We start from the raw sequence: 25380 nt of genomic DNA on the forward strand, positions 1-25380 counted from the left end.
GTCACAAAGGGCACTTGGGAGGCTCAGCTGGTTAAGCATCTGACTCTTGGTTTCAACTCAGGTCATGATCTCAGAGTCCTGAGATGGAGCCTCCCATCTGGCACAGTGCAGAGTCTGCTTGAGATTCTCTCTCTCCCTTTCCCTCCACCCCTCCCCCCTGCTCATGCTCTCTTTCTCTCTCAAAAGTAAAATAAAATAAAAATATTTTTTTAAAAAAGTCTCACAGAATTCACTATAATAGGACATAACTTTTAAATATATATGGAAGGTATATAAAGAAAAAATATTTATCTTAGTGCAAGCACGTTATGTATTCTATCCTGACTACTGCAGTTCCAGAAGTAATTTCCTTTTTTTTTTTTCCTTTTTGTAGTCTATCTGCTAACTAACATATGAAGAACACTATTAGGCAAATGTTTGAATTTTTTATAATTTGAAAAACCTAGTTTTTAGCGACACTTCAATAGATGTAAAACAACTACCCAAATCATTCCCTGTCCACATGCTTTTCATTTTGCTGACAGATTCTATTTGGAGGCTTACATTCTATGTAGTTCCATATTCAGGAAAGTGTATCCTACCTTTTGACCCAATGATATATTTTGATTAGTGTGAACCAATCAGATTAATCCCATTCCACCATGCTTAGGAAGTGATAAAGAATCCAAACCTAGCCAATAAAACATATACAAAGTCTGAATAATTTCTGAGAATGTGCTCTTGATTTTAAAAATAGGCATCCTAGAGGGATGCCTGGGTGGTTCAGTCAGTTAAGCATCCAACTCCTGGTTTTGGCTCCGGTCATGATCTGAGGGTCATGGGATCCAGCCCCGCATCAAGCCCCATGCTTGAGATTCTCTTTCTCTCCCTCTCCTTACCTTTCTTTCTCTTTGAAATAAATAAATGTCTTTAAAAAAAAAAAAAAGCATACTAGAGAAAACAAGGTCCTTTTCCTACATTTGGGGACTAATACAGGAGTATGTAACACATAGAACTACAGCATACATCTTGTAACCAGCACAGGACAGCCAAAAAGTTTCCAGAAAACCAACCTAGAACTTCACCATTACCAAAATGACCATTTAAGTAACCATGAGATCTACACAATTTTGCTATTTGAGTTTACAAATGTTCTAACTTTTAAGTCACTTTTAGTTAGAGACTTTTACTTGTAACTTATAACATCTTAAGATACACACTGATTTACTAGATGGGTGATTTGGGGCAAATCATCAATAAGAGTTAATATTAATCATGCACCCATGGCCCAGGTATATATAGCATTACTCAGTTTTCATACATAGTTTATTAGACTATCATAATCCTACATTGTATTATTTTTATTACACCCACATACAGAAGAGGCTGAGGAGAAATAAAGTAACTTCCCTAAAACAACATGCCTATTTAGTTTCAGGGCAGGATTTGGAACCAGGTATATAATCCACAGTTTTTCAAATCTATGACACACAGCTAACCTGCTTAAGCTGAGTTCTACTTTCTATGACTCTATAAAGAAAATTCTACACTAATAATTTCACCAGATTATTCTGAGGGTCCAATGAGTAAATGTATCTAAATTAACTTACTACTTAGTATACTTAGGGAAAAATAAAAGAGCATTCTCAGCATTTTAAATAAGATTTAAATAGCTGAGCTTCTATACAATCCAGTTAAATACTTGGAGCACTGCAATCTGATTTTATATATGAACATTTCACACAAAATATGAATTTAACACTTTATATTGTCAATTTTCTGAAAGTGTACATGCAAACTCAGGTTAAGATAAAATGCATAGATTGCTAGAACTAGAAAGGGACTTTGAAATCACCTTGAAAATCCTTCACATTTTTTTTCCTTTTTTTCCCTTAAATTCCAGTGTAGTTAACATACAGTGATATATTAATTTGAAATGTGCAACATAGTGAACTACCAAGTCTATCCATTACTGTGTTCATCAAGACAAGCACACTCCTAATCCCCTTAACCTACTTCACTGCCCCCCTCCAATCCACCTCCCCTTTGGTAACCATGTGTTAGTTTTTTATAGTGGAGAGTTTATTTTCCCCCCATTATTTGCTTGTTTTGATTCTTAAATTCCACACATGAATGAAATCCGATGGCATCTGTCTTATTCTAACTGGCTTATTTCATTTAGCATTATACTCCACCTCTATCCATGTTGTTGCAAATGGCAAGATTTCATTTTTTCTTATGGCTGAATAATATTCCAATACACATACATATATGTATCTTTGTGTGTATAATGGTACACATATATATTACATATATATTTATACATATACATCCATACACACACTCTCTCTCACTCTCATATATATATAAACTGTATCTCTATCCATTCATCTATTGATGGACACTTGGGTTTCTTCTATAATTTGGCTATTATAAAAAATGCTGAGATAAACATAGGGGTGCATATGTCCCCTCAAATTAGTGTTTTTGTATTCTCTGGGTAAATATCCAGTAGTGTTATTACTGAAATAGAGTAATTCTATTTTTAACTTTTTCAGGAAAATCCACATTGTCTTTCACAGTGGTTGCACCAGTTTGCATTCCCAAAAATAGTGTACAAGGGTTCCTTTTTCTCAATATTTTTGCCAACACTTGTTGTTTCTTGAGTTTTTTACTTTACCCGTTTTAACAGATGTGAGGTGATATCTCACTATGGTTTTGATTATCCCTGATGATAAATGATACTGAACATCATTTCATGTATCTGTTGGTCATCTGTAGGTGGTCTTTGGAGGAATGCCTGTTCATGTCTTCTGCGCATTTTTAAATCAGATTGTCTTTTTGGTATTGAATTGTGTTAAGTTCTTTATATATTTTGGATACTGACCCTTTCTTGGATATGTCATGTGCAAATATCTTCTCCAATTCAGTAGGTTGTCATTTAGTTTTGTTGGTTGTTTCCTTTGCTGTGCAGAAGCTTTTAATTGTGATGTAATCTCAATAGTTTATTGTTGCTTTTGTTTCCCTTAACTCAGAAGAATGTTGCTATGACCAATGTCAGGGAAATTACTGCCTATCCTCTCTTACAGGATATTTATGGTTTTATATCTCACATTTAGGTCTTTAATCCATTTTTTTAAAAGATTTTATTTATTGATTTGAGAGAGAGAATGAGAATGAGAATGAGAATGAGAATGAGTGGGGGAAATGCAGAGAGAAAGGGAAAAGCAGAGCCCTCCTGAGCAGGGAGCCTAACTTGGGGCTCAATCCCAGGACCCTGAGATGATGACCTGAGCTGAAGGCAGATGCTTAGCTGACTGTGCCACCCAGGCACCCTGGTATTTAAGCCATTTTGAGTTTATTTCCCGGGGCCCCTGGGTGGCTCAGTGAGTTAAAGCCTCTGCCTTCGGCTCAGGTCATGATCTCAGGGTCCTAGGATCGAGCCCCACGTCGAGCTCTCTGCTCAGCAGGGACCTCTTTTCTCTCTACTTGCCTCTCTGCCTACTTGGGATCTCTCTCTGTCAAATAAATAAATAAAATCTTAAGAAAAAAAAAAAAGAAAAAAAGTCAATTTGAGTTTATTTCCCTTCTTGTGTGTGGAGTTGGCTTAATTTGTTGTTGATTCTCCAGTTCTTTAAAGTGTAGAGAAAGCTGGTGTATTCTGGATTTTTCAATTTTTTGGAGGGAGCCTTGGATGGCTATGTGTTCTCCCTTAGGACCGCTGTTGCTGTATCCCATAGGTTTTGGACCAAAGTGTCTTCATTCTCATTGGTTTCCATGAATTGTTTAAGTTCTTCTTTGATTTCCTGGTTGATCCAAGCATTCTTAAGCAAGGTAGTCTTTAGCTTCCAGGTGTTTGAATTCCTTTTCCTTGTGGTTGAGCTCCAGTTTCAAAGCATTGCGATCTGAGAATATGCAGGGAATAATCTCAATCTTTGCATACAGTTTGAGCCCTGATTTGTGACCCAGTATGTGGTCTATTCTGGAGAAGGTTCCATGTGCACGTGAGAAGAATGAGTATTCTGTTGTTTTAGGGTGGAATGTTCTATATATATCGATGAGGTCCATCTGGTCCAATGTGTCATTCAATGCTCTTGTTTATTGATTTTCTGCTTGGATGATCTGTCTATTACTGAGAGTGGTGTGTTAAGATCTCCTACTACTAATGTATTCATATCAATATGACTCTTTATCTTGATTAACAGTTTTCTGAAGTAATTGGCTGCTCCCATATTGGGGGCATAAATATTTACAATAGTTATATCTTCTTGGTGGATAGTCCCTTTAAGAATGACATAGTGTCCTTCTGTATCTCTGACTACAGTCTTTAGTTTAAAATCTAATTTATCTGATATGAGAATCGCTACCTCAGCCTTCTTTTGAAGCCCACTGCCAGGAAAGATGCTTCTCCATCCCTTCACTTTCAGTCTGGATGTATCCTTAGGTTCAAAATGAGACTCTTGTAGACAACATATGGATGGGTGCTGTCGTTTTATCCAATCTGCAACCCTGTGTCGTTTTATGGGCACATTTAGGCCATTCATATTGAGAGTGATTATTGAGAGATACGTTTTTATTGACATCATGTTACCTGTGAAGTCTTTGTTTCTATAGATTGTCCCCATATATTTCTGTTCAATGATATTCTTAGGATTTTTCCTCTTTTATAGAAGCCCCCTTAATATTTCCTGCAATGTCAGCTTGGAGGTCGCATATTCTTTTATTTTTTTATTTTTTTATTTTTTTTTTAAAGATTTTATTTATTTATTTGACAGAGAGAGATCACAAGTAGATGGAGAGGCAGACAGAGAGAGAGAGAGAGAGGGAAGCAGGCTCCCTGCTGAGCAGAGAGCCCGATGCGGGACTCGATCCCAGGACCCTGAGATCATGACCTGAGCTGAAGGCAGCGGCTTAACCCACTGAGCCACCCAGGCGCCCCTCGCATATTCTTTTAAACCTTGCCGGTCTTGGAAGCTCTTTATCTCTCCATCCATTTTGAATGTCAGTCTTGCTGGAAAAAGTATTCTTGGCTACATGTTCTTCTCATTCAGTGCCCTGAATATGTCTTGCCAGCCCTTTCTGGCTTGCCAGGTTTCTGTGGACAGGTCTGATGTTATTCTGATGGGCTTTCCTCTGTACATAAGGAATTTCTTTGCCCTAGCTGCTTTCAAGAACTCCTGTCTACAATTATGATTCATCACTTTCACTATCAGGTGTCTCGAGGTCTTTCTAGATTCTATGATCTTGGGGGGAGATCTTTCTGCCTCTAGTACACAAACACTGGTTCCATTTGCGAGATTGGGAAAATTTTCGTGGAGAATTTGTTCAACTGTATCTTCTAGTTTTCTTTCTTTCTCCTCCCCCTCAGAGATTCCAATAATTCTGACGTTGGAACATTTCATGGCGTCATTTATTTCCCTAATTCTGTTTTCGTGGCTTCTAAGCTGCTTGTTCCAGGCTTCCTCCTGCTCCTTTTTCTGTTTGTCCTGCAGATCACTAATTCTATCTTCTGCCTCAGTTACCCTAGCTCTTAGAGAATTTAGATTAGATTGGAACTCATTGAGAACATTGTGAACATCATCCCTAGTGGCTTTCAATTCTGCCCTAATCAATTCCATTTTGTCATCCATGGCTTTCACCAACCTAGCTATTGCCTGAATAATTGTTAGCCTGAATTCCCTTTCTGACATACTGTCTATGTCCACATCCAATAGCTCTGATGCAGAAGGCCCAGTCTTTGAATTTTTCTTCTGTTGAGCATTCCTCCTCCTAGTCATTTTGGTGAGAGATGGCTGAATGGATGTGTAGCTGAATGTATCGACCATGGTGTAGGCAAGGTGCACCCTGGAAGGCTTCTGAGCAATCAAGAGTCCCCACCCAAAAGAAAGAAAAAAGAAAGAGAGAGAAAGAGACAAGAAAAAAAAGAAAGATAAAATAAAAGGCCCAGCCCAAATGGGCCCCAAGGTAAGATTTATGAAGTATACAAACAAAAACAGACAAACAAAAAGACCGACAAAAGTAGATGACAGGAGAAAAATAAATAAATAAAAACAAACCAAAAAAAAAAGCATCCTATCAAAAAGAAACCCAAGTGTAAGATTTATATACTACCAGGACAAAAACAAATACACAGAAACACTGGCAGAAGAGAAAGATGGGAGCGTGGTTATAAATTCTCAGTGTGGTGAGGAAGGTAATTTTGATTCTTCCGGGATGTATCTTGATACCTTTGTTAAAGGACTCAACTTTCCTAAGATAAAGGGGGATTAAAAACTGGTTTACCTATAGGGGTAGCATTGATTGGGGAAAGGGGATTACCTTGAAGCTTATCTCTATACAAATATTAAAAAAAAAAAAAAAGAATAAACTAAAATAAAATTAATTTAAATTTAAAAAATTTTTAAAATAGAAAAGCAAAAGAAAAACACAGGTATATGTATCAAAAAGTTCAGGTTAAAAGGTTATTATGGAATTTTATGTGCTGGACATCTCATTGTGATGGTAAATAGGTTAAAAAGTTATATATAAAAAAATGAACCAGAATAGTGGGAACGAATTAAAAATAAAGGTTTTATCTATGAAGTAGTGGTGGTTGTCCTCTTGTCTTTTTTTGGTCTTTCTTTTTTTTTTTTTTTTTTTTTTGGTTGGCTTTCTGGGGGAGGGGCCTGCTGTGTGGATTTTCAGGGAGTCTTGCTAGAGTTAAGTCCTCCTGCCCCCATCAAGGGGGTGGGCTCTGAGGAAACCGGTTTTTCGGGCTTTTGTTCTCTGAAGGTTTTTTTGTTTGTTTTCTCTCCCCTTGACAGCTTTTGATGGTTTTTGGAGGTTTAGAGGAAAGCAAACTGCACCCAGACCTCCCTCTCAGAGAGAAGCCTCAGTCTGTCCCCGTCTGGGTGCTCCAGAGCACATAAATTCTCCCTCAGCCACTGGCAGAGCACGTTCCTAGTCAGAGTCTCTGGGGTCACAGGAACTCCCACTTGTAACCAAAATCAAGATAGCCACACCAGAGAGGTCCCAAGCAGCAACAGTACACTGAGATCTTCACGCTGGCCTGGGCAGGGAGTGCTCAGACTCTCTGGTTCCGAGAGAGCGCCAACTGGCACCTGCAGGCACCTCTCTCAGGCAGGGTGTGGGACACAACTCAGACTCTAGTAGCACAGCGCGCCCATGGAGAGTGCAAAAGGCTGTGGTTCTGCTGGCTGGTGAGGCTCCCTCACCCTCAGCTGCGCTGCCACCCAGACACTCTCAGGCGCATCGGCCACTCAGGGATCAAGACCTGGCTTCTTCGCTGCACTCTCTCTGGCTCAGCGCCAGCGGTGGCTGTCCTGGGTTGGTGGACTTAAGCTACTGTCCCTGTCCCTATGTGCCCGATTCCCACAATATCCCCCCATGATCCTTTGCTCTTTTTGAGTGCTTTCAACCAGACTCCAAGTTAATGCTGGTCCCCAATCGCAGGGTACTCCCGTATTGGGGTATTACTTTCCAATGGGTTGCTTCTGGTGGTTCCCTCCCCCTTTTGTTTATCTTCCGATATCAGTCCAATGTTCCCACTCCGCTTTACCTGCCCACTGGCGTCTTCTGCCCCCATAGAGATCCAGAAGTGTATACTTCTAATCTCAGGCTGATTTCATGGGTGATCAGAGTTCTTTGGTAGGTAATCAGCTCACTTTAGAGTATAGGTTGAAACGGCGCCTCCTCCTACTTCCCCACCAGCTTGTCTCCTCTTACCATTTTGAGTTTATTTTTGTGTATACTGTAAGAAAGTCGTTCAGTTTCCTTCTTTTTCAAGTAGCTGTTCAGTTTTCCCAACACCATTTGATGAAGAGACGATCTTTCCCATCACATATCCCTGCTTTCTTTGTAGATTAATTGACCATATACTTGTGGGTTTATTTCTGGGCTTTCTATTCTGTTCCACTGACTACGTGTCTATTTTTATGCCAGAGGCATTGTTTTGATTACTTTTGATTACATTGATTTGATTATAAATATAACCTGACATCTAAAACACCTCCAGTTTTGTTTTTCAAGATTGTTTTGGCTATTTGGGGTCTTTCATGGCTCCATACCAATGTTAGGATTCCTTTTAGTTCTGTGAAAGTTGCTGTTGGTATTTTGATAGCAACTATTTTAAAACTGCAGATAGCTTTGGGTAGTATATAGAATTTAACAATATTTGTTCTTCTAATCCATGAGTATGGGATGTCTTTCTATTTCTTTCTATCATATTCAATTTCTTTCATCAATATTTCATGGTTTTCAAGTACAGGTCTTTCACCTCTTTGGTTACGTTTATTCCTAGGGTTGTTTTTTTTTTATTATTTTTGGTGCAACGGCAAATGGGATTGTTTTATTAATTTCTTTTTGCTACTTCATTATTAGTATGTAGAAATGCAACAGATTTCTGTACGCTAATTCTCTATCCTACAAATTTACTGAATTCATTTATCAATTCTAGTAGTTTTTTGATGGAGTCTTTGGGTTTTCTATATGGAGTATCATGTTATTTACAAACAGTGAATGTTTTACTTCTTCCTTATGGGTGAATGGCTTTTATTACTTTTTGTTGGATGGATGGATGGATGGATGGCTTTTATTACTTTTTGTTGCCTGATTGCTGTGGCTAGGACTTCCAGTGATATGTTGAATAAAAATGGTGGGAGTGGACATCCTTTCTTGTTCCTGCTCTTAGTGGAAAAGCCCCCAGTTTTTCCCCATTGAGTATGATGTTAACCATGGGTTTCTCATATGTGACCCTTATTATGTTGAGGTATGTTTCCTCTAAACTTACTTTGCTGAGGATTTTTATCTTGAATGATGTTGTAATTTATCAAATGCTTTTTATGCCATCTCTTGAAATGGTCATACAGTTATCTTTTCTCTTATTGAGGTGATGTATCACATTGAACCATCCTTGCATCTCAGCAATAAATTCCACTTGATCATGGTTAATGTTCATTTTAATGTATTATTAGATTCAGTTTGCTAATATTTTGTTGAGGAATTTTGCAACTGTTTATCAGAGATATTGCCCTAAAGTTCTTTTTGTGATGTCTTTACCTGATTTTGTTTGTTGGTAGTTTTTGATTACTGATTCAATTCCATTCTGGATAACTGCTCTTTTCAAATTTTCTATTTCTTCCTGCTTCAGTTGTGCAAGGTGACATTTCTAGGAATTCATCCATTTCTTCTAGGTTGTCCAATTTGTTGGCATATAATTTTTCAAAATATTCTCTTACAATCATTTGTATTTCTATGCTCTTGGGTGTTTTTTTTTTTTTTTTAGCATTTCTGATTTTGAGTCCTCATTTTTTTTAATGAGTGTGGACTAGGTGTTTATCAATTTAGAGCCAGCTCCTGATTCCACTGCTCTGTTCTATTGTTTAAGTTTCTGTATTATTTATGCTCTAGTCTTTATTATTTCCTTCCTTATGCTTGTTATGGCTTTTTTTTAAAAGATTTTATTTATTTATTTGACAGACAGAAATCACAAGCAGGCAGAGAGGCAGGCAGAGAGAGTGGGGGGAGCAGGCTCTCTGCTCAGCAGAGAGCCCAATGTGGGGCTCGATCCCAGGACCATGTGACCATGACCTGAGCCGAAGGCAGAGGCTTTCACACACTGAGCCACCCAGGCACCCCTTGTTATGGGTTTTGTCTGTTCTTTTTATAGCTCCTTTGGGTTTAGAGTTAGATTGTTTATTTGAGATGTTTCTTGCTTCTTAAGCTAGCAATTTTCATCTCCATATAATTTTTTCTTTTTTCTTTGATTTCTTGGTTGACCCATTCATTGTTTAATAATATGTTATTCAACCTCCATGAATCTGTGCTCTTTCCAGATTTTTTTCTTGTGGCTTATTTCTAGTTTCATAGTGCCATACTCAGAAAAGATGTATGGTATGACTTTGATCTTTTTGAATCTGTTCAGATTTATTTTGTGGTCTAATATGTGATATATTTGGGAGGATGTACCATGTGCTCTTTAAAAGAATCTGTATTCTGGTATTTTAGGAGGAATGTTCTGTTTTTTTGTTTTTGGGGTTTTTTTAATTGTGTCCAAATAGCCATCATTAGTTTTTGATGTAGTGTTCCACAATTCATTAGTTGTGTATAACACCCAGTGCTCATCACTACATGTGCTCTCCTTAATACCCATCATGCAGTTACCCTACCCCTTAACCCCCGCCCTTCCATAACGCTGTTTGTTTCCTAGAGTCCAGAGTCTCTCACGGTTTGTCCTTCTCTCTGATTTCTTCCCATTCAGTTTTCCCTCCCTTACGCTCTGGTCCTCTGTGCTATTCTCTATGTTCCACATATGAGCAAAGCCATATGATAATTGTCTTGCTCTGACTGACTTATTTCACTTAGCATAACCCCTCCAGTTCCATCCAAATCGATGCAAATTGTGGGTATTCATCTTTTCCATTGGCTGAGTAATATTCCATTGTATATATGAACCACATCTTCTTTATACATTCATCTATTGATCGACACCTCAGCTCCTTCCAGTTTGGCTGTTGTGGACACTGCTGCTATGAACACTAATTGGGGTGCATGTGTCCCTTCTTCTCACTACATCTGAATCTTTGGGGTAAACACCTACTAGCACAATTGCTGGGTCATAAGGTTCTATTTTTAACTTCTTGAGGAAACTCCATACTGTTTTCCAGATTGGCTGTATCAGCTTGCATTCTGACCAAAAGTGTAAGAGGATTTCTTGACATCCTCGCCACTTGTTGTTTCCTGTCTTGTTAATCGTTGCCGTTCTAACTGGTATAAGGTGGTATCTCATTGTGGTTTTGATTTGTATTTCCCTGATAGCTAGTGATGCTGAATATTTTTTCATGTGTCTGTTAGCTATTTGTATGTCTTCTTTGGAGAAGTGTCTGTTCATATCTTCTACCTGTTTATTGACTGGATTGTTTGTTTTTTGTGTGTTGAATTTGGGAAGTTCTTTATAGACCCTGGATACCAGTCCTCTATTTGTAATGTCATTTGCAAATATCTTCTCCCATACCTGGTTTGTCTCTTAGTTTTGTTGATTATTTCCCTTGCTGTGCAAAAGCTTTTTATCTTGATGAAGTCCCAATAGTTCATTTTTCTTTTTCTTTCCCTTGCCTTTAGAGATGTGTCTTGAAAGAAGTCAGTGTGGCCAAATGTCAAAGAGGTTACTGCCTATGTTCTCCTCTAGGATTTTGACGAATTCCTCTCTCACATTTAGGTCTTTCGTCCATTTTGAGTTTATCTTGTATATGGTGTAAGAGAATGGTCCAGTTTCATTTCATTCTTCTGCATGTGGCTGTCCAATTCTCCTCATCAACATTTGTTGAAGAGACTTTCTTTCCCCCCATTGGGTATTTTTTCCTGCTTTGTCGAAGATTAGTTGACCATAGAGTAGAGGGTCCATTTCCTGGGGTCCCTATTCTGTTCCATTGATCTATGTGTCCTACTTTTGTGCCAAGACCATGGTATCTTGATGATCACAGTTTTATAACATAGCTTAAAGTCAGACATTGTGATGCCTTCAGCTTTGGTTTTCTTTTTCAACAATCCCCTGGGGTTCTCCTATATGTGTTGTGTGGGCCCTGCTGTTGTGTCCTGGTCACTTTTTCTTTTAATCCAGTTATTTGCAGAGGTTCTCTTTGCCTGTTGTGGGCAGTGTTTGGTCCCCAGTTGGGGTGCACAATTTTAACACCTAGGGTTTCCACAGGGCCTGCCATCAATGGGCCTGATGCCAACCCAGCCTTGCAAAATGCCTGGGTCAGGAGACAATGTTGCCAAGATTTGTGCAGGTCTTTTTGGGGAGGGGATCTGCAGTACGGGGACTGAGGCAAATGTGACTTGGAAGGGTGGATCCCCCAAAGCACGAGGGAGTGGGCAAGGCTTGGTGTTACCAAGGTAGGTAGTGATTATCAGTACTTGGCTACTTCACACAGCTGGCCATGTGTTTATGCTGGGGGGTGGAAGAGGCAGATGTTACCTGCAGTCTCCTCTGTTCCTGTAAAAATCCCTCAGCAATCCCTGCTCCTCTAGGACACCCTCCAAAATAAGTAAACTACTCTCTCATTTTCATTCCTAATTAATCATATATCAATATAAATTGACCTCTTTTCATAATTCTTCCCATCTTAGATTTATTTTTTTATTGCAATCCCTGCTTTTTTGATGAGAATAATTTCATTTTGTCTCACCCAACCTTTTATGTTCAACATTATTGTACCATTTTATTTGATCTAAAATTCTTTATATACAAAGAAAATTAATGGATTTTTGCATTAAATCCTCAATGAAACTAAGAGAGGTAAGACTATTTTCATTTACTGTTATTACATTTGATCTAATTTCTGTCACCTTAGTTCTGCTGTTTTTAGATATCCTTGGTATCTTTCTACTTTCTATGTCTTTTTTAAAAAATTTTATCTTTTGTATAATATACTATTCTAACCTAATAGTTATTTTAAAGCATTTCATAAATATTTTATAATTTATGTAAGTATATCAAAATATTTTAAAAATAATTTTAGATATCCGTTTGTAGAAGATAAAAACTTCAGTGCTTCTGACTTCAGGATGTTCCTTATTTCCTTCCTCAAACCTATATTTTACTTAATGTAAACATTTTCAAGAATTTAATAGTAATTTAAAATTTAAAAACTAAAAATTTTTAATTTCAAGAAAATAAAAATGTATAAACTCAAAAAAGTCCAACATTCAAATGATATATAATTATATTAGATAAAATAATGAGCAATAAATTTTCTCCCATTACTGGCTGGGAAGTTCAGCTCATCCAGCCTACCTAAAAATGGTTTTCTTTCTTTTTTTTTTTTTTAAGTTCTTATTTATTTGAGAGAAGGAGAGAGAAGCATGAACCAAGGGGAAGGGCAGAGGGAGAGGGAGAAGCAGACTCTCTGCTGAGCAGGGAGTCCCCATGTGGGGCTCAATCCCAGGACCCTGAGATCATGACCTGAGACAAACACAGTCACTTAACTGACTGAGCCACGCAGATGCACCCTCAACCTCCTAAAATTCTTGAGTTATTTTTTAAATCTTCCCCTCAACTATTTGGTATGCATTATTAAGCAATTTTACATAGATAACTGGATTGCATGGTTTTTAAGATATTAAAGGTCTGAAAATTTACCTTGGTATATGAATAAAAATTTGTTTAGATATAAAATATGAGGGCATAACCTTTTTCTGAAGTGTACTAGACACAATTCTTGTGCTCTGTAACACATTTTTCCAAAATCTGAAGCTTATTTAATTTCCTAATGCTGTTTTTCTTCTCCCTGAAAACTGGCTAGATTTTTATCTTTAGTTTTAAAATACAAATATGAGGTCTTACTACTTTCTTTATTAATTTTATATTTGGTAGGCCCTCAATTTGCAATATCCATTCGTTTTTCAGATTTTTAAGTTTTCTTCATACTCTCAAAATAACATCTGATCCATCTCTCCTCATTATTTATTCATAAGTTGGATCTATGTGATCTGACCTCTGTGGCTCAGAGTTCAATATATTATATCCTTTATATTCTAAGTGATATTCATATTACTAAATACTTTGTTATACCAAAATATGCTTTGACTTCCAACAAATATTTTCCTTGTCTTGTTGTCAATTTTATGCCATTATGTTATTATCCTGGCCTTTTTGATTTTATGAACTAAATTATAATTATGTTCAATACACTGCACATATTGATTTTAGAAGAGACTAACATTTGAAATTGTAACAATTACAAAGTTTCAAAGATTCGAACATGACTCTGAGGGATCACTCAATATCATCCACGGGAAAGAAGCATCTTCTTGGCATACTGTTCACTCTGACAGTCTTACTGACAGAAACCTAAGCCTAAAATCCAGCTTAATTTCTCTTCTCAGAGAGAAAAAAATGCCCTGTTCTCAACTCACCAATTCATTTCTTTAAACATATATGAAGAAAGACATTTATTCTTCATCAATAACATGAATGTAAGTCAGAACATCCAACTGAAGGCCACTGAAATGGACTGATGAAGACTTTCTTCACACTTTGAGTACTTAATATTTAGACTAAGCTTTTTTAATATTTAGACTGAAGTAAATCACATACTTTCAGAATTCATATAACTATAACACAAAAGCACAACTTTGAAAGCCAAAAATAAAGTCAAATTTCAATTCTAGCCAGACTTTTTAAAAAACAAAACAAAACACATATATTGTGCACTTTGAAAAGCCTCTACTTTATGTACTACACTATAATACTTACAAGCTGATGTTCTAATAGTTGGATTTTTTCATCTTTTTTCTTTATTTCCTCTTTAAGTTGTTTTATTTCATTTAATAAATCTTCATTCTGAAATATTTTTAAAAATTAACAAGCATTAAATCAATAATGAATACTGAACAATGAATGGTTTTTGTTAAGGGGAAATTATGGGGAAAACTCTTCTTAAATATGCCAGCTATTAACCTATACACAAACAAAACAAAAAAAACCCCATTTTGGTCTTCTACGAACTCATAGTGTAGGGGCTCCTGGCTGGCACAGTTGGTTAAGCATCTGCCTTCGGCTCAGATCATGATCTTTGGATCCTGGAATGGAGCCCCGAGTTGGGCTTATATGTTCAGTGGGGAGTCTGCTTATCCCTCTTTCTCTGCCCCCACCCCATTCATGTTCTCTCTGTTTCTCTCTCAAATAAATAAATAAAATCTTAAAAAAGAAAGAATTCATAGTGTAATGGAGTCTAACATGTGAAAAATGAATAATAATAACAACACAGCTAACATTCATTAAGTACTTTTCAAATGTTATAAAAAAAGTACTTTTAGATATTTAAGCATCTGATCCTGAGTATGACCCTGAGACCCTGAGGTAGATACTATTATCCCCCTTCACAGATAAGGAAACAGGAAAAAAGGCCAATAGTAAAATAAATTACATATAAAACAGTAACTTCAGGTAAATTTAAGGGGATGTATAAGAGTTGCCTATCAAAAACAATGCAGGGCACAACAAACAGAAAACATAATTAAAGGCACAGAGTCATTTCACAGCTGGTTCAGAAATCTGCAGAAAGATAAATATGCCTGGCAGGGTAACAGGGAGATTTTTTTTTCCATGAGCCACTTTCCTGAGAACTGTCTGACCCAGAGACAAAATACCCTGTCAATTTAGTCTATAAGAAATTCCTAATAGTATTAAACAGAAACCTACTGTCAAGTAAAGCAGGGATCCAGTTACATTTCCAAGCATAAAGTATCTTTACCTTATAGTTAGTCCATTATGTTTACTACTATTGAATTATCCAGAAATATATACTGAGGAACGAGTACAAGCAAGGAAATAAGGATATATACATGTGAATGATATATCTTTCTAGAGAGAAAAATATGTAAGTAAATATAATATGTTGTTACTGAGCAAAGTATACCATCTCTTGCAGATACACCAGGAACAAACACAAAATAATGCAGTCTCTTTAACAAGAAATCAGAAACAGACATTTTACAAAGGCTTTAATATAACATGTAAGTATCACAAAAATGGGGACAAAAAAATTTTTGTAATGTTATGTATACTGAATTTGATAAAACTATTTATTATATATAAAAAATGATTTTCAGTTGAATTTAAAGAGCTTAACTTTTTACATAATAAATCAAGACCAAAAAAAGAGATAAAGAGATTGCAAATCATGAATACACGCTTAAACTTTTAAGCTATGTGGCAAATGAATCTATTAAGAAACGGTAAGTATATCTGATTATATAAAATTTTAAAGCATCTATACAATTAATATTAAAGTAAAAAGCTGGTGAAAACCTATGCAAATATGACAAAGAATTTATACTCAAGTATATTAAGAGTCTGTTCAAACATACAGGATTGTTTTCTAGGCCCCAAATAAGACAGTTCTCACAAATATATAGGTAATTGGTAAAATGTTCTATATGACTTGTTGAAGAAATACAAATTCAAGTATTAAGGTATTATTTTATAGGTATTAAGTTGAAGAGAGAAATATTCAATGTGATTAATAAAACTGCAGGAAAAAAAAATGGTACATTATCACATCAAAACTGGCCTTTCTGGACAAAAATATGGCTCTACATTGAAGAGTCTTAAAAATTCTTGCACTCTGCTTCAGTTGTCCCACTCCTGGAAGCTATGCCAAAGAAACAATCCTAAGTATGGGAAAACCTACAAGAAGGTATTATCTAAAAGTTTACAAATTTATCAGTGTCCAAAAAGGGGGTAACTGAAATACAAGGTAGCAATCTGATGAAATACTATGTAGCCATCATTCAGTCATTGCTAGGTCCCACCAGTGTTGGAGGAAAGGGACCCGAAAATGAAATTCAAATACAATGTGATAACATATTAACAGCCAACATGTATATAGTTATAATATAATTAACTTTATTACAGGCACTGCTTTAAGGATTTTACACATAAAGATGGGCAAAAACATATCAGGAAATGGGTAAGTCTAGTGAAGTCTTAAAGGATGAGTAAAAAGTTACGAATACACAGAAGTGTTGTCAGGCTCTGGATTTTAAAGTAAGAGATTCTCAGTATCATACAACAATACAGAGATGAAGGCAAGCATAGGATAGGAGTATTTGGAGAATTACAAGCAGTGATGTTGTCACACAAAGGCTGTAGTGAAGAGTGGGTACCAATATGGTTAGTAAACTGGGCAGGGGCTAAATCATAGAGGTCCATGAACATCAAGCATGGCCTAAAAAGCCAGGGGAGTGACAGTGCATTTGAGATGTCTTTAACAGCTGTTTAGAGAACAAACTGGACAACCACAACAAAATTAGACTTAGGGAACTTGTTACTAAGGTGTTGTAATACTTCAGATGACAGTAGGAGCCTGATCTAAGAGAATGATAATAGGGAGAAGAAGGAAGAGCAGGAATCAAAATTAGGAGATTCTGGTGACTGTCTCCATGTGAAAGAACACAAGAGGCAGTCAAGAGTAATTTCCTATATTTCTAGCTTAGGTGATACGGTGATTAGTACTAGAGAGTACTAAAAGAAATGGGGAAATGCCACCAAAAGAAATGGGGAACAAAAGAAGAGAAACACATTCAAAGGGGAATACTTGTGAGTTAGTTTTAGATATACTGTTAGAAGTACCTCTGGGTAACTGGATCACCAAGTATGAAAGAGAAACTATATATGTTATCAACGCATATGCCATATATGAAATAATGACAGTAAAAAGTTCAGAGAACTGGACAAAATATATAAATCTCTATTCTAAAGAAGAGAAGGAACCTACAAAGGAAATCGGAAAATGGGAAAATGTTGAGGAGTATAAGAAATTTTAGAGACAGGGGCGCCTGGGTGTCTCAGTGGGTTAAAGTCTCTGCCTTCAGCTCAGGTCATGATCCCAGGTCCTGGGATGAAGTCTCACATCGGCTCTCTGCTCAGCAGGGAGCCTGCTGCCCCCCTCACCCCCGCCTGCCTCTCTGCCTACTTGTGATCTCTCTCTGTCAAATAAATTAATAAAATCTTAAAAAAAAAATTTAGAGACAAATGACATAAAAATCAAGGATAAAGCTTTTAAGACAACAGTCACATCAAATGTTTATACATTAAAACAAGTAACTGCTTTCATCTTTCCAAGTATCCATATTAACTGGAAAAAGGTTTAAGGAGAGTCAAGGAAAGGTTTATTTGGTTTACTAAATCTACGACAAATTTATGATATAGAAATTTATAAACTGATAATGAAGAGAAAGTAAAGAAAGCACACTGATGAGAGATGAGTGAGAAGGAGGTAGTTAGGTCCTTAACAGCAGCAGAAGATAGTCAAAAACCTAACAAAGGGTGGTCTTCCACAGCATGGTGGCCATTTTTGTCCTGTAACTGGAACAAAGTGAATGAGAATGATAACAGATACAGGTAAATCAGAAGGTAGGAAGGCAGGTAGCAGATCTAGTTTGATGAATACAAGGCCACCTACAGAAAATGAGAAGAGTGGCTGAGAATGAGGCTGGAAGAGAGTGGTCCATGTTGAGACTAGCTCATCAGGGAAATGGGAGAGGAAGCTGTCCTAAGATAAAAAACAGATTAGAGACATGGCATGTCCAGTGGAGACTTTAGTTACTAAACTTGCAATGACACAAGTCACCATATTTTTATCATTTGAAACTGTACTACTAAACCATCTTGTATGAACAGGGGACATAACTGGGAACATAACTGCAGACCTGCTAATTTGGAATACTATACACACCCACAATAGGATGGAAGCACAGCAATGGGAAGAAATTTGTGCAAGAACAGGTAAGATAACATGTTGAAAAACTAAGCCTAGATAACCAGATGTAACTATTAGTCCTACAGTCTCTTTTGATTTCGGTTGTTTTATACATAATCTTGTTTCAAATAAGTCACCCCACATCCTACAAGAAAATTATGCTTCTCTGACCTCTAATAACACCATTGGCTACTTGACTTGATATGGAAGCGAAATACGCAACATGCAAGCAGAATCCACATGTGGTTCTGCCAATGCTCTTTTCCCTCAGGTACAAAAACATATCCCAGGATAGGGGCTGATCCTTGCCCTTAGGTCCCAGAATGATGAGGAAGCATAGAGTCCCAGCTGATCTATAGTCAGTATGTAACATATTGAAAAATAACAAGTGAGAAATACATTTTTGTCACTATAAGCCACCAATATTTCAAGATTATTTGTTGACTAGCAAACCCTGAAAATAGAATATAAAAGAAAAAAATAATTTTACTTGGAAACATTAAACCAAGAATGCTTTAGTGTGCTTAAGAAATAGGTATTTCAGAAATAACTGCAAAAGAAAAGAGCTTTTTTTCTTTTTTCTTTAAAGATTTTATTTATTTATTGGAGAGAGAGAGAGAGAGATTCAGAGAATGAGCTGGGGGAAGGGCAGTGGGAAAAGCAGAGTCCCCACAAAGCAGAGAGCCTGACACAGAACTCGATCCCAGGACCCTGGGATCATGACCTGAGCCGAAGGCAGACACTTAACCAACTGAGTCACGCAAGCGCCCAGAAAAGAGTTTTTTTCAACTAAAAAGGAAAATTATAAAAAACACATTTTCAAAAACTAAAATGTATCCATTTTCTATAATTATATTTTTAAACATGGGAAGAGATAAATTAATCTCATTTTCCATATATCTTTTCAATGTTGTGATTACATACAAGGAGTATCTATGAGTCATTTTAATTGGTAGTTACATTTTAAAAACTGCTATTCATAATTATCAAAAAGAACTTAAAAATTTAATTATTTCTTGATTTAAGAAAAATAATCCTATACCAATAATAGAAAGACAAATAATTATCCAACTGATAAAATATATTCAAATTAAGGTACCACAGTGATATTATTTTAACTTAGTAAGGTAGCAAAAGTTAAAAGCAGACTGAAGTAAAACTCAACATAGCAAAGTTTCAGATTTTAATATATTTATTATTAAATGTTTTAATTGTTACTGCTTTATAATTTTAGTAACAAAATAATTTTGAAAAATTTAGCATGACTCCTAATCATACCTTATATATTTGATCACCATCTTCTGGTTCTGGACTGGACGGCAATGAGAGTTGAATATCATGCAGTGAACCACTTCCATCATGCTGTCAGAAGAGAAGGAAAACATGAGATTAATACATTAACTGAAGACACTCATTTCAACATGAATTCACCCCAACCAAATGCTAGCATGGCAAAGAACAAAGAGGAAATAAGATTTCAGAAATCTCCTTTTCATCCCTACACACAGGTAGAAGAAAAGGTAGAAAAGGAAGAAAGAGAGCTAGGGCAAGAATCATTTATGGAAGTAAATAAGATACTACATGAGTGGATGAAGCAAAAAAACCTTTGAAAGTTTTAGAGTGGGAAAAAGAATATGGAAAATTTCCTAGAAAATTTGAAGATTACATCACCTACAAGAAATACAAAATGAAAGTCAGATTAAATATGCTTTAGTTTAGATATAGTTTTTTGAGTATTTCTTTTTTAGTCAGAAATGATACCCAATAAGGCGTGGCCACAAAAGTCATTTGATTAAAAATACTAGACAGGAGTATAGACATTGCATGACTCGATTTAAATGAAGCCTGAGAGTAGGAAAAACTACTTTATAGTGCTAGAAATAAGAACAGGGGTTGAGTCAGGGGAACGGGGCTACTGACTGGGAATGAGCATTAGGGAATCTATTAGGATGCTAGAAATGTTCTGTCTTGACTCTATGGTGGTTATGTGGGTAAGTACATGTGAAAAGTTCAAGTAGTACACTTAAGATTGGTATACCTTCAGCACCTTACTGGGATGTATGCTACACTTCAATAGAAGTTGAAAAAATTAAACTACTCATTCTTAAATGGAATAACAAAATGACAAGAATTAAGGCCTACTCCTTGCTGAACTGGTTAGGAATAACCAACTAAGAAATGGCATGTTAAATAACTCACAGACAACTTTGAGAAAGATGAACCAGTAAAGAATATGCCTGGGATGATGGTGAGGGACAAGCCCCCAACCAAGGCAGCACAAGAGTGGGTAGACATCGGGTTTGTTCACATGGTACCTAACTGCCTTGGGACACCCACTGAATCAACAACCTTCAGTACTGCTACCATCACAATCCTCTTCAGACGTATCTGTCCTGAGGACATCTCCTAGACCATAGAAATGTCCTGTATTAAAGAAGAGTGTTAAAGTAGAAGATATAAGCATGTAGGTCATTTTCTTCTTTATTTACTATACTGTACACCACTCAATCAGAATCTCTAGGTATGGCATCTACAAATGTGTATTTAGTAAAGTCAATAGGTAATTATTGACTGACAGCAAAAAATAAGCATTTGTCAAAGCTCTAAGAAATAAATTATATTTTTACTGGTGATGTCATATGGATACTAAGAATTTGACCTGAGAGGAGGCAATATCCTAATGAATAACAAATGTCTTTAGAACACCACATTAAATATTTAAAATAAAAAAGAAAGAAATTTTACAAGATTCATCTGAGTAAAGCTTCATCTCTGCTATAAATACCCTGACATATAAAAACAGTCCTACATATAACTATATATTTGAGAAAAGAGGAACTGTAAAATCTGACTTATTTTCAGACATCTCAATTATCTTCCTGCCACTGCAAAGGAGGAACCCCAAAGAATAGGACAAAACACAAGTATACACCACTTTTGCCTTGGACATGGTTATAGCTGTGGAAAATAAGTAGCAGAAGAGGAAAAATAAAACATTAGCTTTTAGGGTGCAGGAACAAAAAGGGCATCCCCAGGTAAAGAGAAAATATCAGGGAGACCATAAAGTACTAGCTCAGGAAAGTGACTCTGGAAAGCTGTATGTAACTTTCTAGGTTCACCTCTCAGCAGCACTTGGCTTCAACCTGATCCTAAACAGTATATCAAAGACTTTGAGAAATAAAATCAGACCATTGCCCAGACCCAATCTAGCCTCTGAAAGACGTATACTAAGAACATATCTGACAGGGCGCATGGATGGCTCAGCGGGTTAAAGCCTCTGCCTTCAGCTCGGGTCATGATCCCAGGGTCCTGGGATCAAGCCCCGCATCAGCTCTCTGCTCAGCAGGGAGCCTGCTTCCCCCTCTCTCTCTGCCTGCTTCTCTGACTACTTGTGATCTCTGTCTGTCAAACAAATAAGTAAAATCTTAAGTATATATATATACATATATATATATATGTATATATATATAAAAGAACACATCTGACAAACATGGGAAAAAGGCTTTGAAACAGAACTGATTATAACCATAATCCAAACGTAGCTGGCTAATTGGAAACTATAGCTTGAATCCAACCAGAGTGTTTACCTGCTTTAAAATTAAAACAAAAACCCCAAGAAATCCCACAGTATTCTCCATATCATTTAAACAAAATTAAGTGTCGTAACAAAACATGCAAAGATCTAAGGTAAAATCCAAAGCTACTCAATCTACAAACAAGGAAAATCTCAACTTCACACAGGAAAAGACAATCAACAAACACCAATGCCAAAACAAGACAGAAGTTGGAATTAATTGAAAGAGATTTTAAAAGGGCTGTTATAAAAATTCTCCCACAGTAAGAGAGAACTCTTGAAGGGAATAGGAAGAGAAAGTCTCAGCAAAGTTACAGGATATGGGAAATATATAAAGTGAAATTTTAAAACTGAAAGGATTCAATAATCAAATTTTAAAATGCACCAGCAGGACTAAATACCAGAATTTGAGGTAACAGACTGAACTTGAAGACAGATCAACAGAAATCGTGCAATCTGAGCCAAGGAGAGAAAACACAAGAGAAGGAAAAAAATAATAATACTGGGGTGGAAGGCTGGGGGAACCAGGTGGTGGGTATTAGGGAGGGCACCTATTGCATGGAGCACTGGGTGTGGTGCAAAAACAATGAATACTGTTACACTGAAAAGAAATAAAAAAAAAAAAAGAATACAAAAAAAATAATAATACTATGAGTGACTCTATGTACACAAATTTGACAACTTACATGTAATGGAGAAATTACTCAAAAACCACAGACTATCAAAACTCACCCCAAATGAAACAGATAACCTGAAGAGATCTGTGATTATTAATAAATTTAATTCATATTTTAAAACTTCTGTAAAAGAAATACTGAAGGCCAGATGTATTCCTAGCAAATTCTTCCAAAGTTTAAAGGAATTATATTAGTCCTATATAATCTCTTAGGGAAAATATAAATCAAATTAAGTTAGAAAATTAATCAAATTGAGTTAATGAGCCTTTGGGTGCCTGGAAACGGCAGGTGTTGGCAAGGATGTGGAGAAAGGGGAACCCTCATACATTGCTGGTGGGAATGCAAGTTGGTGTAGCCACTTCGGAAAACAGTATGGAGATTCCTCAAAAAATTAAAAATAGTTAACTTATGCTGCAATTGCACTACTGGGTATTTACCCCAAAGATACAGATGTGGTAAAAAGAAGGGCCATATATATCCCAGTGTTCATAGCAGCAATGGCCACAACTGCCAAACTGTGGAAAGGGCCAAGATGCCCTTCAAGAGACGAATGGATAAAGAAGATGTGGTTCGTATATACAACGGAATATTATGTCTCCATCAGAAAGGTTGAATACCCAACTTTTATATCAACATGGATGGGACTGGAGGAGATTATGCTGAGTGAAGTAAGTCATGCAGAGAAAGTCAATTATCATATGGTTTCACTTACTTGTGGAGCATAAGGAATAACATGGAGGACATTAGAAGGAAAGGAAAAGTGAATTAGGGGAAATTGGAGGGGGAGATGAAGCATGAGAGACTGTGGACTCTGAGAAACAAACTGAGGGTTTTGGAAGGAAGTGGGTGGGGGGCATGGGTGAGCCTAGTGGTAGGTATTAAGAAGGACACTACTGCATGGTGCATAAACAATGAATCTTGGAACACTGAAAAAAATAAAATTAAGATGTTGAAAAAAATTAAAATTTAAATTAAAAAAAGAATCCAGAAATAGAGCCTCAAATATGTTCAAAGGCATTTTTGACAAGTACCAAAGCAATTCAATAAAGGATAGTCTTTTCAACAAATGGTACTAGAACATCCATATGCAATAAAATTAATTTCACTCACACCTCACATCATATATAAAATTTCTCAAAACAGTCTGCAGACCTATACATCAAAATAAAACTATAAACATTCTTCAAATAAACAGAAAATTTTTGTTATCTTGGGTTGGGCAAAGATTTCTTAAATATGATGCTGTAGAAATGACCATAAAAAATATTGACAAATTCGATTTCAAGAGAACTTCTGCTCTTAAAAAAATGAATAACAGAATAAAAAGAGAAGCTATAAACCGGGAGAAAATAACAATAATTCAGGTAAAATACTGAGCATAGTGTCTAAATCACAGAGAGCATTTACAGACTGTGAGCTATTTTTTAAACAACAGCGACAGTAAAAATAATGGTAACGTGAAGCTCTAGGGTTTTTAACAGACATCACTAACTCACAATTGTACACAGCTGCCTAAAAAGCAAATTCCATTTTTTTCAACATTCGTTTCATCATTTACATGCCTGTTTAAGTATTTATCTATAAATACATAATAGCACTGCACATCTATGTGAAGAGCTTCTGAAAAATACAATACCAGGCACAGGCAAGGATGCAAAACAACTGCAACTTCCGTTAATCACTAGTGGGAACACAAAATCAGATAGCCACTTTGGAAAACAGTTTGGCCATTTCTTAAATTACATATATACTTACCATACAACCCAGAAATCCTATTACCAAGGTACTTACCCAAGAGAAATGAAAACATGTACACCTGAAATCTGAGCATAAATGTTTATAGAAGCTTTATTCACAAACTAGTTTTCTAGTCACAAAACTAGAAAATGACACAAATATCCTTCAACTGGTAAATGGACAAACTGTGATACATGCATAAAATGGACTCCTACTCAGCATTAAGCAGGAATAGATTAGTGATATGAGGACAGCATGAATGAATTTAAAAATTAATTATGGTAAATGAAAAAAGCCAGACTCAAAGGACTATACAGGATCCCATTTAGAGGACAGTCTTGAAAAGGCAAACTATAGTGACATAAAAAAACATCAGTGGTTACCAGGAGCTAGCAGCGGATGTAAGGATTGACTGTAAAAGTTAAAAAAAAAAGGGGGGGGGTGGAATTTTGGGGATGACTGTAATACCTATGCAATTGTACAGATCTGTCAAGCTCACAGACTATACAACAAAAAAGGCTGAATTTTAGTGCATGTAAGTTATACCTCAGAGCTGTACTAGATTGAATAGTGTCCCCCTAAAAATTCATGCCAATCTAAAACTTGGGAATGTGACTTCATCCAGAAATAGGGTTTTTGCAAATGTAATCAAGCTGAGGTCATAATGGATTAGCATCAAGCTTAAATCCAATATGACTGGTATCTTTATAAGAAGAGAGAAATTTGCACACACACACATACAGGTCATGTGAAGGTTATGTGAAGATGGGAGGCAGAGACAGCTGTGATACATCTACAAGGCAAAGAATGCCTATGATTGCCAGCAACCGCCAGAAGCCAAAGAAGCAAGGAAGATTCCTCTCCTAGATCCTTTAGAGAGCACATGGCCCTGACAACACTTTGATTTTAGATTTCTAGCCTCCAAAACTGTGAGAAAACAAATTTGTTGTTATATGCCACCCAGCTTGTTGTACTTTATTATGGCAGCCCTAGAAAATTAATAGAAGACCTGATTAAAAAAATTTAAAAGCAAATAAAAGGAGAGCGTAACACCAGATAAATCTCAACAATTACAAGAAAAATAAAATTGACATACCAGTATTACTATTACTTAAGAGGCAAGGTAGAATTAAAGATAAAAAGTATTAAT

At 36.3% G+C, this 25380-nt stretch overlaps 1 protein-coding gene across 12 annotated transcripts in view; it reads right to left on the reverse strand.

Annotated features, from left to right (window-relative positions):
- The window catches only part of CCSER2 (coiled-coil serine rich protein 2), a 183470-nt gene that overhangs the window by 34271 nt on the left and 123819 nt on the right, over window positions 1-25380 (reverse strand). For all 12 annotated transcript variants that reach the window (XR_004380411.1, XM_032838474.1, XM_032838464.1 and 9 more), the window contains 2 exons: window positions 19521-19604; window positions 14234-14320 (listed from right to left, as the gene is read on the reverse strand). Coding sequence is in view for 11 of the 12 variants with exons in the window: in XM_032838474.1 (XP_032694365.1) it covers window positions 14234-14320; window positions 19521-19604 (171 nt within the window). In the remaining variant the exon portion in view is untranslated. The remainder of the gene's footprint in view (window positions 1-14233; window positions 14321-19520; window positions 19605-25380) is intronic.

This window comes from Lontra canadensis, unplaced genomic scaffold (genome assembly GCF_010015895.1).
Source record: "Lontra canadensis isolate GAN:19392208 unplaced genomic scaffold, GSC_riverotter_1.0 scaffold3, whole genome shotgun sequence".
Taxonomy (NCBI): Eukaryota; Metazoa; Chordata; class Mammalia; order Carnivora; family Mustelidae; genus Lontra; species Lontra canadensis.